The sequence below is a fragment of the Euprymna scolopes genome, chromosome 44, assembly GCF_053919585.1.
Source record: "Euprymna scolopes isolate OS-2025 chromosome 44, ASM5391958v1, whole genome shotgun sequence".
Lineage (NCBI taxonomy): Eukaryota > Metazoa > Mollusca > Cephalopoda > Sepiida > Sepiolidae > Euprymna > Euprymna scolopes.
In genome coordinates this window covers 42,072,465-42,088,773 of record NC_136525.1, presented here as the reverse complement: position 1 = coordinate 42,088,773, position 16,309 = coordinate 42,072,465, and the positions used below count along the sequence as shown (strand labels likewise).

General features: G+C 36.2%; 1 protein-coding gene across 6 annotated transcripts in view; it reads right to left on the bottom strand.

The window, feature by feature from the left end:
- LOC145268811 (EVI5-like protein) overlaps positions 1–16,309 on the bottom strand; it is a 663,419-nt gene that overhangs the window by 232,401 nt on the left and 414,709 nt on the right. For all 6 annotated transcript variants that reach the window (XM_080124436.1, XM_080124431.1, XM_080124433.1 and 3 more), the window contains one exon: positions 10,655–10,752. In XM_080124436.1, coding sequence (XP_079980562.1) covers positions 10,655–10,752 — 98 coding nt within the window. The remainder of the gene's footprint in view (positions 1–10,654; positions 10,753–16,309) is intronic.

Below are 16,309 nucleotides of genomic sequence, written 5' to 3'. Positions count from 1 at the left end.
TTACAACTTAAGCTCATCACTACACATTCATTCATTGATTCTAAATCAATCAATCTTCCTCTTGTTCAGTTTGAAGCCTTTTTTTGAGTTTAGGAAGTTCATGTTTTTTTTTGTTTTTTTTTTTGTCAAAGGCCGATTTTCTGAAGGCATTTGACTTTTCAACAGATTCAAATTCCCAGAATTTTTTGCTGTCAGAACAAGGGTATCTGCTGATGAAGTCAATGACATAACGTCACTTTCTTCTTATTTAGTTTTTTCTATCTGTTCACTTTCTGTCTTTCTCTGGAATTTTTGCGTATCTTTTTGCCTCTCTTCTTTTTGCTTTTCCAAGTACATGTCATACCTCTGTCTAGCCATGGAGCATGAAACAATCAGAGGGTCAGTTATTGGGATTTGACCCCCACCCCTGCGGCTTTAACCTGGTCACAGATGATCCTCTGTGCCACTACAGTTTCATCCTTCATATTCTTCACCTCTATTTCCTTGTTCACGGAGAATCCTATCTCTATACTGGCCTGGCCTGACCATGAGAGAGCACCAGAACAGTTTTCACAGCTTGAAACAGCTTGCTGTAACAAGTCATGTAGGTCGCAAACAGTTGGTCTAACCTATCATCTTCACTCCAGTGGTTGAACCTAACAAACTTTTCAAATCCAATGACAACAAAAGTATCAGATTCTTTCAGGACACTATCACACTCATCGTTCTTTACGTTCCTGTTGTGCATAAGAATGTTTAATGCATTTCTAAATTGCTTTCTACCTCATACCTGCTTGGTGGCCATTAGTTTTAGGTTTAGAGAAGACAGCTGTCTGATAAGGGAATACGAGAGTGGACATTTATTTTTTAACTTCCTGCATAAGAGTTACGTCCCTTTATTGTTATTTTCCGGAAAACAAAGGGACGCAACTCTTGTTTTCACGATATAACACAATTTCAATTTTCGAGAGTGGACATTTACATCAATGATCTCCCAAAACACATACTTAAATCATTCGTGCACATCTATGCTGATGACACGACCATCTATGGCAACACATCAAAGGTCGTAAATGACAAAGTTAACAGATATGAAGGGAAAACAAATGAACACATATCCAAGGAAATGGCAGAAACACTAGAGGATGACCTCCAATCTGTCGTGGAATGGGGACAAAAATGGTTGGTCACATTCAATGCTGCTAAGACTAAGCTTGTTTCCTTCAACTACAAGAAACCTCTACCACCAATAGCAATGGCCAAGAACACATTGCCTGAAAGTACTTCTTTTAAACTCCTCGGCCTAACGTTTACAGGGAATATGAACTGGAATAGATACATTGAGAGTATTGCCAAGGCTGCTGCAAGGAAGGTTGGCTCCCTCTACCGTGCTAGAAAACTACTTATGCCTGACAGTATCCTATACCTCTATAAGGCCACCATTCGCCCATGTATGAAGTACTGTTGTCACATCTGGGCTGGTGCGTCTGCTGCTTGTCTCTCGCTCCTGGACAGGATTCAAAAGAGAGTCGCAAACCTGATAGGTCCTGAACTGTCATCTAGGCTTCAGCCTCTGTCCCATCGACAAGATGTTGCATCCCTCTGCCTGTTCTACAAATACTTTAATGGTGAATGCTCTGACGAACTGCAAACACTTGTACCTCCCCGACGTAACTACTCCCGACAAACCCAACAAGCTACTAAGTCTCATCCCTTTACAGTAGAGATCCCTAGGTGCAAGAAAGCCTTTTACTCCAATAGTTTCTTCCTCAGAACTGCAGGTCTTTGGAACTCCCTTCCGGGATTCTGCTTTCCCAACTGCACTGATATGCAGAAGTTCAAGTGTAATGTTAACAAACATCTTTCTACTCATCTCCCTTAATAATGACCCCGCTAATTAAGTCCCTAATAGTAGCCTCAGCTTCAAAGTGGCACTGTGCCTAGTTTGGAGTGAAAAATTGAATAAAAAAAAAAATTAAAAAAACTTCCTGCATAAGAGTTACGTCCCTTTATTGTTATTAATATGGAAAACAAAGGGACGCAACTCTTGTTTTCACGATATAACACAATTTCAATTTTCGATTTTATTTTCAATATTTTAAAAAATATTTTAATGGTATTTCTATTAATACTTAAAAAATAATTTAATAGTATTTATTTCGGTTTTATTTTTAATATTTTGACACAAATTTTTATTGGACATAAAAAAAATATGCTTTTCAAGGCATTTTCCATGTTTTCAAGGACTTTTAAGACATTTTCTTTATTTTCAAAAACTTTTCAGGGCAATTTAAAAAATAAGTCCTTTTCAAGGTAAAACTCAAAATTCAAAGACTTTTCAAGTTTGTGCGAACACTGTCCACAAGCTTGCAGTCCCTGGAAAGAAGCTACTGAAATAGGAAGTTGTATTATAATGAGGTATAAAAACTGTGAATCGATGAAGACCACTAGACCAATGGGTCAAACGAGCTGGAATAAAGGAAGCAGGGAATAGATTAGACAATTCTGTAGAACACACGCCATAATAGTATTTGTAGTAAAGACTGAGTGGGTCAAGATCACAGAGTAGTATCTGTTTTGATGCTACACTAGGTTTATCAGAAATTTGGAGGAATTTTTGATACCCCTGACAGAAAACTGCAAATAAAATATAAAAAAACTCGTAATTTCTCCTTTTAAAGTGGGTCGTTTATTTTCTGTATGGAATATACTTCCAAAATAAACTATTAAAGTTGTTTAAAAAATAATAGAAATATTCTTTTTTTATTTTTTAAAAAACAGTGTTTACAAAGTGCCGGCGGGCGTTTAGGCACCCATTTATTTTTCCGTAATGAAATCAATTGAATTTTACGAGTTAAATATTTTTAAATTTTTAAACTTTAAAAATCTATCAAAATTTTTCTATTGGTTCAATTTTTACAGTATTTTCAGGGTCAATGTGAAATTTTATGCTCTTTCCAATAAATCAAATATAATATTTTAGACAAACGTTTTTTTTTTAAATCCCCCCCCCCATTTTAATAATTAATTTATGTACCAAAGTTTTATATATCATAAATTGAAGATAAAAGATCAATAAAGAAAATATTCTAATTTAAAACAAAAAAAAAAAAGGAATAGTTTTTTGGAAATTTACCTGTAAAGTCCAAAGTGTTAAACCTTTTTTTTTTTAAAAAACCACGTTGAGTTTTTTTTTTTTTTTTTTTAATGAAAGCTGATGTTATGCTTATGTCGTCAAGTAAATACTGGACGCTGACGACAAATTTTTCTATTTCATTCAATGTTTTCTTTTTTTAGATATCGAAAAAAAAAATTCAGTTGATAAAGAAGTATTAAAATATATCAATCAAAAACTCGTATATTTCATTAAAAGAATTAAAAAAAAAAATCGGTGAACTGGATTTTTTGTTTTAGAGGAAAAACTTATAAGTGAATGTGTGTTTCTTTTTAACTACAGAGGACGAAAAATACTAATTTTGGTTAACACACGCAATAAAAAAGAAACATTATGTCCCTTTGACGAATCCATATTTGATAAATTTCATAGTAGCAGGAGGAGCTCTGTTAAGCTTGGCGCAAAACAAGATAAGAAAATGCGATTTTGTACGACCCTCGCTTTAAAAAAGCCTTTTATTTAAAAAATATATGGAATTTAAAATATAAATATGGATAAATTCTGAACAATGAAGAATGGAACTAAACATTCAATAGTATTTGTTTATAGGTAAGTGATTTTTTGGAATTTATATCGATTTTTTATAATCGACGTAAGTAAAATTTCGTTTATTTTCTTCAAATCTTCTTAAAGAAAACCGATTTAAAAAAACAAATATTGCATAATTTGCTATTAAACCTGCTATTTTTGTTAAATTTGGTCTTTGCTTCTTTAATTGAAAAAAAATTAGGGTTTGATTTACATTTTTCAAGTAGTTATAAGCTTCGAAAAGATAGTAAGTTGAATTATTGATTCTTATCACGCATTTTTAATGGCCGCTTCTGATACACCTAATGCTACACTTCACATTTTCTGCCCTTGATTAGTGGAGGAGAAATCCTTCTACACTGAGGCAATTTGTATATTTGTTCCTATCTGGAGTGCCCCTTTTTGAGGAGCTGGTTTTTCCCCTACATTAAAAACTGACCTTGTGTCTAACTCTGCCCTCGTGGGGAGGCAAGTAAATAGGAACATCATAGTAAGTTTTATAAATTAGATTTTTGAGTTAAAGTCAATTTATATTTTGTTTGTTATAAATTGTTGGGGCACTTGTGCATTTTTGTTATTGTGAACAATTTTTTTTTTTCTTTCATTTTTGAAAAACTCCATTTAGAACAGGGGGAGATAATTCAAGAAGATCTTAAAATTTGTTAAAAAAAAAAAATCGCAAACTTTCCAGTAATGACTGTTCAAAACTATTTATAACTCTCAACGCTTATCTATGTATTAATACAATAGCGTGTGTGTTAATTTTTATTTATTGCGGACTATTATCCTCATTTTTTCTTAGTTGTTTCACAATGTTTTGGCCAACTATTTCCTCTGGCCTTAGTCAGGGTCAGAATTGTCTGAAGATAGCGGTTTCAATCCTGCCCAAAGCCGGCCAGAGGCTTACCTGGCCAAAACGTGATGAGACGACAACAACTATGGAAGGCAGTAATTGCAGTGAATGCAGTCAGGAGATTTAGAGTTCCTATCCGTCATGGTTACCACCTGACAAAGGCCAGAGGAATAGCTGTCCGAAACGTCATGAAACAACTAATAAAAGATGAGAATAATAGTCCGCAATAAATAACAATTAATAAATAATACTCATCTCAATGAATTCCAATTAAATAATATAGATAGTATGTGTAGTAGGAGTTAATATCGTCAGCGCTTTTTGCTGTGACAACAGATCAGCTACTATATCACGATGTATCCTTCAAAGTCTCCCACCTACAAGTAGGTATTCGGTACGTATCACTCTTAGGGTTGTCCTCATTTCAGACGTGTATCTTTTATGAATCTAATTTTATCAGTCGTAAATTCACAAGAGTTAGGATTAGGGTCGGGGGGGAAACACACAGAAATTTGCATTTATTTGCATATTCTTGATGATAAAAAAAAGAGCGGAAATGTTAACAATAAACAGAAAAAAAAAAAAAGAAAGAAGTGTGAATTGGTACAAGTAAGTGGTTCAAGATTGGGAAAGGAATTTGAGTTAATCTAATATACCAGGTAACGCCAGGACACGAGTTAGCTAGTTTTTAATAATAATAACAACAACAACAATAATAATAATAAGAAGAAGAAGAAGAAGAAGAAGAAATGTTAACAATAAACTGAAGGAAAAAAAGTGTGACGTACTACATGTCAATGGTTCACTATTGGGCATGAAATATTTTGAGTTAATCTACTTTCCCTGGCAATGCCGGGACTCAGGTCAGCCTGTTCTCAATAATAATAATAATAATAATAATAATAATAATAATAATAATACGAACGGAAATATTAACAATAAACAGAAAAAAAAAAAAAAGAATTGTGAATTAGTATTAATAATTCAAGATTGGGCGTGGAATTTCTTGAGTTAATTTAATATACCAGGCAACGCTGGGACACAAGCCAGCTATATATATATATATATATATATATATATATATATATATATATATATATGATTATGATTATTATGATTATGATGATGATGATGATGATGATGATGATGATGACGACGATGATGATAATAATAATAATAATAATGACCTGAGGAAATACCATAGCGGACTCTTTCATATGTAATATATTGATGTTAGCATAAAGTATTTATCTAAGCTAGCACGAACGCCTGGCAAAGCCCGGTCATAAAGTACACTTAAAAATGATATTTTGATTTAATGTTCTATCGATTCTTATGCATTATAAAGTTGTGATTTCAAAAATAAAAAAATATATCGATATGACTGATGCATCAGCTTGAATAGAAATCAAAACTGAAACCAAAACTTATGAAGTAAAAAAAAAAAAATATATATATATATATATATATATATATATATATATATATATATATATATATATAAAGCTGGATGTATGTGTGTGTCTGGTCACGAATAGCCTCCTATATGGTTGACTATTTTAAAGAACTGATTACATATAATGATAGAAGATGTATCGAGACACAGAAATGGGTATGTTTGATCTGGCAGAATGGTGGTTCATTAAAATTGTGGGATCTGCGTTCGCGCCCTGGCCCACAAATTATGGAAATAAAAAATTTAAAAATTAACAAAAAACGTTTACAAGTGCTTTTGATATAGATGTACATAATAATACTTTGATAAGTATGTTTAAACTTAAATAGGGATGGTATAATAAAATTGTGGGGGTCTGCATTCACGCCTGGCCTCCATAGAATGGAAATAGGCACAAACTTTAATAAAGACTGTTCATATCTATCTGCGTAAGTATACTTTGATAATTATGTTTCAGTTTGAAGAAATATGGTATTATAAAATTATGGGGTGTTCGTTCGCACCTGACCTCCATAGAATGGAAATATGTCACAAAGTTTAACAAGGTTTTTTAATATAGATCCACAGAATATTGTGATAAGTGTGAACAGGTATGGTATAATAAATTATGGGGTTTATCTATTTTATTTTTACTTTCATCATATTTTGCTTTGGTTGTGTTTTAGAAGTTGTTTATCATCATCATCATCATTATTATTATTATTATTATTATTAGTAGTAGTAGTAGTAGTAGTAGTAGTAGTAGTAGTAGTAGTAGTGATGGCAATAATATAAAATGACGAAATTGTTGCCAAAAGTTACCATGAGGCAAGATAGAACCATTTACCAACTGTATCAGGATGCAATTATTTTAACCGCTCGACCCATTTAACTATAGAAAGCGTTTCATTCGAAATCCATCGCCTCTTCAGCCTGATCCAGATTCTGGGCTTTCACGGCGACACAAACAACAATATGGGCGTGACCAGCGATACGGTATGCATGGGTGATTTTTTTGCCTAGTGCACCCAAGGGTGGATCTGGGACGGGTACGCATAGCAACTTCAAAAAAGGAAATGACCTAAATGAGATTCGCACAACAAAAACATATTTTACATGGAATCAATTTACAATTTTTATGCAAATGATTTTTTGAATTCAAAGATTTGATAACTCATCTTGACTAGTGTCACTAAGTGCAATTAAAAAGTAATCAGATATTTTTTTAGTTTTCAGGTCGGCAATCCTCATCGTTTGTATTATTTGGATTCTTTAAAGTACTGTTCTCATCTTGAGTGACATTTTCACAATGTTTCGGTTGATGTAACCTCAACCTTCTTCAGGCGTATCTTGTTGAACTTGAAAATCTTTAATTTATTTATTGCCGACTATTATCCTCATCTTTCTTAATTGTTGTTTCACAACGTTTCGGCCAACTATTCCTCTGGCCTTCATCAGATGGTAACCACGACGGGATAGAAACTCCGAATCTCCTAACTGCATCCTCAGCAATTACTGCCTTCCATAGTTGTCGCCTCACCACGTTTTTGGCCAAGTAAGCTGGTTTTGGGTAGGATTGAAACCGCTATCTTCAGACAATTCTCACCTGGAACTGTAGAGATTCAACGTCTCTATCCACTGCGCTACGGGCCCCAAAGGGTGATCAAGGTTGGATTTTTTTGGCTTTATAAATCCATGTTTATTTATTATCTGATATTCCATGGTCGGAGCCTTACCCAATTGTATATATATTTTTACTCCAATAGTTTTTTCCCCAGAACTGCAAGACTTTGGAACTCCCTTCTGGGATTCTGCTTTCCCAACTGTACTGATATGCAGAAGTTCAAGTGTAATGTGAACAAACATCTTGCTACTCATCTCCCTTCATAATGCCCCTGCTAATTAAGTCCCTGATAGTAGCCCCTGCTTCAAAGTGGCACTGTGTCTTGTTTGGGGTGAAAATTGATTAAAAAAAAAATTTGGAATTAAATAAAGGGTTCTATTCGAAATTTTGTGCAAAATATCCAAATGGTATATATATTATTTAATTGGAATTATTGAGATGAGTATTATTTATTAATTTATTTATTGCGGACTATTATCCTCATCTTTCTTAGTTGCAATAGTCCGCAATAAATAAATTAATAAATAATACTCATCTCAATAATTCCAATTAAATAATATATATACCATTTGGATATTTTGCACAAAATTTCGAATAGAACCCTTTATTTAATCTGCAGGGCTAGCATGCTCTTGTTCTGTCGACCATGATTGGATAAAAGTCCTAAGTAATTCACAATTCGCAACTTCTATTCATTCATGGCTGATGGAACAAGAGCATGCTACCTACAATAGATTAAATAAAAGGTTCCGTTCGAAATTCCATGCATATTCCCTGAGTTTGACAGAAATAGTTCTAAGTTTTGATACACCTGAAGAAGGCTGGAGGTTACATCGACCAAAACGTTGTGTAAATTATACTCAAGATGAGAACAGTAGTTTTAATAGAAAAAGAAAAAAAAGAAAAAAACAAAAAACAAAACAATATTTGGTGCATCTTAGGTCAGGAAACCGGTATCTTCAGGCAGCCTTATCTGGTAGCACCAGACGTTTTCTTGAATTGTGATCAAAAACTAATCAGACACTTTTATATTTTTCAGGCTGGCAATCCTCATCGTATTCAGTTGAATATGATATTTTACATACCGGAATGTGTTGAACTAGGTTTATTAGTTTATTGTTGTTTAACGACCTTTCAAACATTCAAGGTTATCTGAGGTCAAACGTTTATTGGAGTTCAATCTTAATTAGAGTCCCAAAGTTTAGGTCATAAACTTAATGAGTAGCAGGAAATAACTTAGTACGGCACAATCACGTTGATACACCGGTTCTCGCCAGATCACCAAAGTTAAGCAACATTGGGCCTGGCCAGTACCAGATGAGTGACCATTTTAGAAGAGATCATGACTTAATAGAATGTTTTGAATTTGATCGCAAATAATATTTAGGAGAAATAGTATTGTGCCGCGCAATCACGTTGACATACCGGTTCTCGTCAGATCACCAAAGTTAAGCAACGTTGAGTCTGGCCAGTACCAGATGGGTGATCATTTGGGAAGGTGAAGCACTGTATGTACCTTCTGGGAAGGTTAGGCGTGGGGCCAGCACCCTCACCCTGTAAAAAGAACTCCTCGTTACAAAAGCATCTGCAAAGCTGTAGATGGCCTATGCCCCTCCAGGGGGCTCACGGGCTATGGATGGATGGAGGAAATAACCTCCAAAGAAACATCAGACAAAATAAGTTTGGAAGTCAATTTTCCACTGACTACTATACACTTATTAACTGTTATCCTCGAGTGGCCCCCGGGCCTTGATAAGTGGTAACTCTTTTGTAAAAAAAAAAAAAAAAAAAAAGCAAACAAACAAACAAAAAAATCGTTTGAAAAGGATCTTATATTGTTGAAAGGTTCATATCCTTTAAGGTGAATAAATCATTTTTTTTTTAAAGTAAGAAAAGAATGTACTTTTTGGCTCCCCCCCCCTCTGCATTTCTTTTGCTTTCTATCTTTCTCTTTCACTCTCTCTCTCCTTCGTTTGTGATATTATCGACCTCCCCCCATTCTAAGTAGTAAAACCGGTAGAGGAAAAAAGATAGCAAAAAATAAGTTTATCAGCAGAACAAAGGTATAAGAAGTTGTTCACCAAGGCACACAAAAGGCAACTGAAATAATATTGTTAATCAAGGTGAGGTAGTAATGAGAACAAAAAAACTCAGACAATAGAGGCCGATATATTTAGAGTTAATTTACAGGCAGTTTTAGAGGAGACAATCAGTTTTGTGACATTTACAACAGTTCAGGACAGATTATGGACCCTCTTGGGTTTGCAACAGTAGAGGGCAATTTCCAGTTTGACACAGTTGAATGCAGGCTGTGGTTCGGAACAGATCAAAATGAGCTGACGTCAACTGACGACAAAGAGGCTTTGGCAGAAAAACTAAAATGTGGATGTTAGCATTGAGAGAGTTGTTTTCCACGCTGGTGTCATGCACACACACTCAGAGCCCAACTCATAGCCACAGGAAATAAATTTATCAACAGAACAAAAGCAAAGGAAGTTTTCATCAAGGCTCACAAAGGGAACTAAAATAGGATTGTTAATCAAGGTGTGGCAGTAATTTGAGAAATAAAGGACAACGACATGGCCAGAGGAGAAAATGAAAAAGAAGACTATGGAAATCATGTTGGGGTTAGTGGCAGTTGTCAAATGGAAAAGCATATGGTCAAACAGCGGAAATCAAGTATATTTTTTTGTTAAAAAAAACAAAACAAAACAAAAAAAAACAATCAACACCACTAGATTCCTGATATAATTTTAATTGAAAAGTATTAGAAAGTAAAATACCAAAAGCAGAGATTAACAAAATTTAAAGAAAAAAAAGAGGAAATATGTTTACCAGCAGAACAAAGAAAAAGGAAGTTGTTCATCGGGGCACACAAAGGGAACTAAAACAGCATTGTTAATCAAGGTCTGGCAGTAATTTGGGAAAAAAAGGACCGGACAATGGAGGTCAATATACTTAAGAGTTCACTGACATTTCATTCTCTCTTTCTCTGATCTCATAACAAAGTTAAAAGCTGAAACAAATAAAACAAGAAAACAAACAAAAAACTGTACTTACTTCTTCATCTTTTTCGCATTGTATTTGATTAGAAAAGCCGTTTGCATCAGAAGATCCTGGTCCTGCTCGTATATCGCAGGCACAGTTTTCTGAAAAAACTGGAAACAAAAAGAAAAGAGGATAAATCATCTATATATATAAAAGCGAAAATGTATGTATGCTTGTATGTGTGTTTGCTTTTTCTGTATGTCAACAAAAGGCTTAACAACTTTTTAAAACTTTTTATATCACATAGACATCGTAATATCTCACAGTTAACAACGAAGCTCACCTGTCTATTTAATTTGCTCGATTTCGGGAAGATAAATATTCAATATTTGTCGCTCGCCGCATGTGGGATAGTCTTTTTCCTATAACATCTTGGGGTGGGGGAAAAAAAACGTTCAGCAGTAAATGAATACCATCCCGCAGTTGACCTCTTTAACTCATTAAAACGGGCACCTGCCAAATCCAACTAATTAAATAAATTCAAACGTGTTTCCGTTAGCATCTTGCGGTGAGGCAATGGTTAACATCGCACGTTTTTTTTTTTCACACTTTAATTTACAACTTTGCCTCAAGGGTTCGGGTTCGGGTTCGGGTTCGATCCTCATACTTACTTTTTTTTTTTACCTCCCCCCCCAACACCCGGGCAACACTGGGTACGCCTCGCTAGTCTATAATATAAATCTCACCTGTCTGTTTAAATGTATGTATGTATGCATGTATGTATATATGTATGTATGTTTGTATGTCTTCCTAAAACTTTTGACAGAGGCAACGGATTTTCATGAGATTGGTATCCTTTTGAAGCTCGACTCTTCGGACGACAAATATCGAAAAATTGGCCCAAAATATTAATAATTCTTTCACTCTCAACTGGGCACTTTTTTACAGGGAGAGTCTTTTTATTTGCTGACATTTTTTGCAAATCATTCAAAGATTGCGTAAATGAGATTGCATAAAAGGTGTTATTTCAACCGCCTGTGACGTCACTACCACGGTAGGCTCATCGATAAGAACGTTTTTTTTGCTTTTATTCACCTCTTTTTCCTCTGGTGCATTATGGGTTGAACCTGGTTACTACTCCTATCGCAATTTTCCTTTTTTTTTTTTGCTCAACCAACACCCTTACACACCCCCACTTTCTTTTCCACCTTTGCGTCACAGGTTCGAACCTGCCTGACTACTACAACCTTTTTTTTTTTCTTAACAAATATCTCCAAACACCTGGGCAATGCCGGGCATCCAGGTTAGTCAATACATATAATAAAATAATTTTGCTTTTCTTTTCTCTAAATTCGACAATTTAAAAAAAAAAAAATGAACATCACTTTAGACAATGCATGAAGCCACTTGATGTAAGGAAGCTAAAAAAATACAAGTTCAAAGTCAAAAAAATTGCCAACTATAAGTACTAGATGGAATAGACTTTGACCTAGGAAACAGCAATTCTTCCCTCTTTGTCAGAAATATTGCTTTTTTTTTTTTTTTTTTTTTTTTTTTTACACAGTGATCACCACTTATCAAGGCCCGGAAGCCACTCAGGGATAAGGGTTATTGTAAGTACATCACGTTAGTGAGGAGATTTTATGAAGTGTTTAATTAGGGGGGCGGTTCATTAGGAATTTGTTAACATTAGACTTGAAGACATCCAAGTTGTAGTCCGGAGGGAAGCAGGCAGACGGAACAGAGTTCCACAGGCGTGCAGTTCTAAGAAAGAAGCTTTGCTCATGAAATCCGCGTTTTGATTTAGGCACAGATATAGAGTGGGGGAAATTTTTCACAGTGGATTCAGCTAGACGGGTGTTTTTCGTGAAAGATTGGCGAGGGGGGACCAGAGATTGGAGTTCAGACGAGCACCTGCCATGAAAATAACGATAAAACAAGGATAGGCTCGCAACGTCTCTTCTGTGGGAGAGGGGTTGCAGGGTAGAGAAAAGGGCATCCCCCACTAAACCACGAAGTCTATTTTGTACTCTGTCAAGGCATGATAGGCTGTTTTTGGCAGCTCCTGCCCAGATATGGCAACAGTATTCCATCCTTGGCCGTACTTGGCTTTTATATAGATAGAGAATTGCATCAGTAGTGAGATATCTTCTGGAGCGGTAGAAGGATCCCACCATCTTTCCTGCGACCTTGGCCACAGACTTGATGTACGTGTTCCATTTCAGATCAGGAGTAAAGGTCAAACCCAGAAGCTTGTCAAAACACGGGGCCTCACCCAGACGAGAGCCATCCATCACAATTGATGCCAGCTGGGGATCAGAGCGTTGATGATGTAAGGATAGGAGTTTGGTTTTGGATGCATTAAAGGTAACTAGCCACATCTTCCCCCACTGAACCACGCGCTCGAGATCAGAGGAGAGAGAATCCGAGAGAACTTCGTCATTTACAGCCTTTGATGTGTTGCCGTAGATGGTCGTGTCATCAGCATAGATGTCAACGAATGATTTAAGTATGTGTTTAGGGAGGTCATTGATGTAGATCAGGAAGAGAGTTGGGCCCAGGATTGACCCCTGAGGGACTCCAGCATTTATATTGCAGGCCTCCGATTTTTGTCCATCTACCACTACTCTTATGAGCCTATCAGAGAGAAATGATTTAATGATTGAGAAAACATTTCCAGTTATACCGTAGCTGGAAATCTTGTGAAGTAGACCCTTATGCCATACTTTGTCAAAGGCCTTTGATATGTCGAGAGCAATTGCCCTAGAAAGGAAGCCTTTGTCAAGAGATTCACTAATCCTGTGGGATATAACCGTCAGCACATCTGCGGTAGATCTTGCAGAGCGGAAACCATATTGTGTGTCACTAAGAAGGTTATTCCTGCTGAGGTGGTTTACTATTTCTCTATTTAATATTGATTCAAGTAACTTACTCATAACACAGAGAAGACTTATTGGTCTGTATTGAGAGGGAGATGACTTATCACCTGAATTCTTAAATACAGGGCAAACTGAGGAGGTCTTCCAGGGGGTCGGAAAGCACTTCTCCTTAAGGCAGCGCTTAAATAGTTTCGTAAGTATGGGAGCAAGTTCTGGTTGAAGCTTTTTTAACACTATAATTGGGATGCCATCAGGGCCAGTTGCTTTACTGGAATCTAGGTTTTTTATTAGCTTGGCGACCTCATGCACGGATATTTGTATGTTACCTAGCTTGTTCTGTGTTATAGGAGGAAATGTGGGGAGTTGATGGCCTTCGTCGCATAGGGTAGAATTAGCTGCAAAGTTCTTTGCAAATAGTTTGGCCTTGTCTGATGCTGACGAGATAACCTCTGGTCCATTGATAATGGTTGGGATAGAACGCACACTTCTGTTCAAGATCCTATTTGTTATTTGCCAAAACTGGTGGGAACCAAGCCGCTGATCAGCTACCTTGGATTTAACAGACTGGGCATATAGCTCTCTTGCATTTTTTATTACTCTTTTACAGTGGTTGCTGGCAGTCCTGAAAGCAGCTTTAGTCTCAGTGCATCTATTACGTTGGTAGTTATGGAAAAAGTGATTTCTGTGCGCGATAGCAGCAGCACATTCTGGGGAGAACCATGGCTGGCTGTTAGGTTTTTGTTGGAATTTTTTAGATGGTATGAATTGGTCTATGCCTACAATTAACCATTCGGTCAGATCTGATACTATAGAGGACACTTCCTTTTTAAACATGGAGTGCAGAGGTAAATCAGATATGAATGTACGGAAGCTATCCCAGTCAGCCATAGAGTATCGGTATACAGTACGGTGGAGGGGTACGTCTGATGGCTTCTTACATTTTCTCATGGAATGTGAGGACTAAAGGACAAAATAAGGAAAGCGAGAGTTACAAAGCTGCTAAAAGTAAACCCAAGATTCACTTTTTTTTTAGAAAGGGATCACCAATTATCAAGGCCCAGAGGTCACTCGAGGATAAGGGTTAAAGAGAGAGTGTACAGTGGTCAAAAGGACGATACCATAGTAATCGATAAAAGTTTAAATTTGGTAAATTGGATTACTTAAGGGGAACCGCTCATCGAGAATTTGTTTACATTGGACTTGAAGACGACCATATTGTAGTCAGCTGGAAAGCACGTAAAGGGAAGAGAGTTCCACGAATGTGCAGTTCTAAGAAAGAAACTTTGTTCATGGAATCTACGTTTAAGCTTAGGCACAGATAAAAACTGGGGGAAATTATTGATAGCGTTTTCAGCCAGACGAGTGTTTCTTGTGAATGTTTGGCGAGGGGGGGACCATAGATTAGAGCTCAGACGAGCACTTGCGATAAAAATAATGATAAAACAGAAACAGGATCGCAACGTCTCTTCTGTGAGAAAGAGGTTGCAGGGAAGAGAAAATGGTATCCCCCACTTGGCTATGAAGTCTATTCTGAAGGCAGGATAAGATGTTTTAGCAGCTCCCATTCTCCTTAAATTATAACGTGGGGTCGAGATAAATTATAGGCAATTAACCGAACCCCAACGCTGTGCACATCTTTTTCACTTAAAATCATCACCAAGGAGGTGACGATGGCTCAGTGGTTAACAACATGGACCGACAACATTGATGTGCAACGTTCAAATCCAGTTCATTCCACAGAAACACTTTCACTAAGGGACAACCGTTACGTGGTCTCTCCCGTAACTACCTGATATCATTCTTGTAAGAAATTGGAAAAATGAATGCGAACTAAATCAGGAATGATGCTGATACTGTTGCTCATCATCATCATCAATAACAACCACAACAACAACAATAACAACAACAATAATAACAACAACAAAACAATAACAACAACAACAACAATAACATCAACAACAATAACAACAACAGCAACAACAATAACAACAACAATAACAATAACAACAACAATAATAACAACAACAATACCACATATGAGCAGGAGCCCATTAGAAAGATCTTATCCTGCCTTGATAGAGTTCAAAATAGATTTCGTAGCCTAGTGGGGGATGCCCCTTTTCTTTTCCCTACTTCATCAAATCTCCACACTAACGTAATGTACTTGCAATAACCCTTATCCCTGAGTGGCTTCCGGGCCTTGATAAGTGGTGATCACTGTGTAAAAAAACCCCAAAAAACCTCTTTCCTACAGAAGAGACGTGGCGAGCCTATCTCTGTTTTATCGTTATTTTCACGGAAAGTGCTTGTCTGAGCTCCAATCTATGGTCGCTCATCACCAAACTTTCATGAAAAACACTGGTCTAGCTGAAACCAGTATCAATAATTTCCCCCAATCTTTATGTGCTCGACTGAGCTCCAATCTATGGTCCCACCTCATCAAACTTTAACGAAAAAGACTCGTCTAGCTGAGACCACTACCAATAATTCCCCCAACTCTTTATCTTTGCCTAAACCTAAATGTAGATTCCATGAACAAAGCCATTTTTTTAGAATTGCACGCCTGTAGAACTCTCTTCCATTTGCTTGCTTTTCCGCTGACTACAATTTGGTTGTTTTCGAGTCCAACGTAAACAAATTCTTGATGAGATGTCCCCTTAAGTAATCCAATTTACCAAATTTCCACTACTAACGACTACTACACTATTTTCCCATTGACTACTGTTCACTGTTACCCTTATCCTCGAATGGCCTGGATATAGGTAAAATACTTTCGCTTGTTTTCTTTTCCTTATAAGGGAAATGGTTTCAATAATGTTTTATTGTTAAAGTGTTTTTTATTCAATAA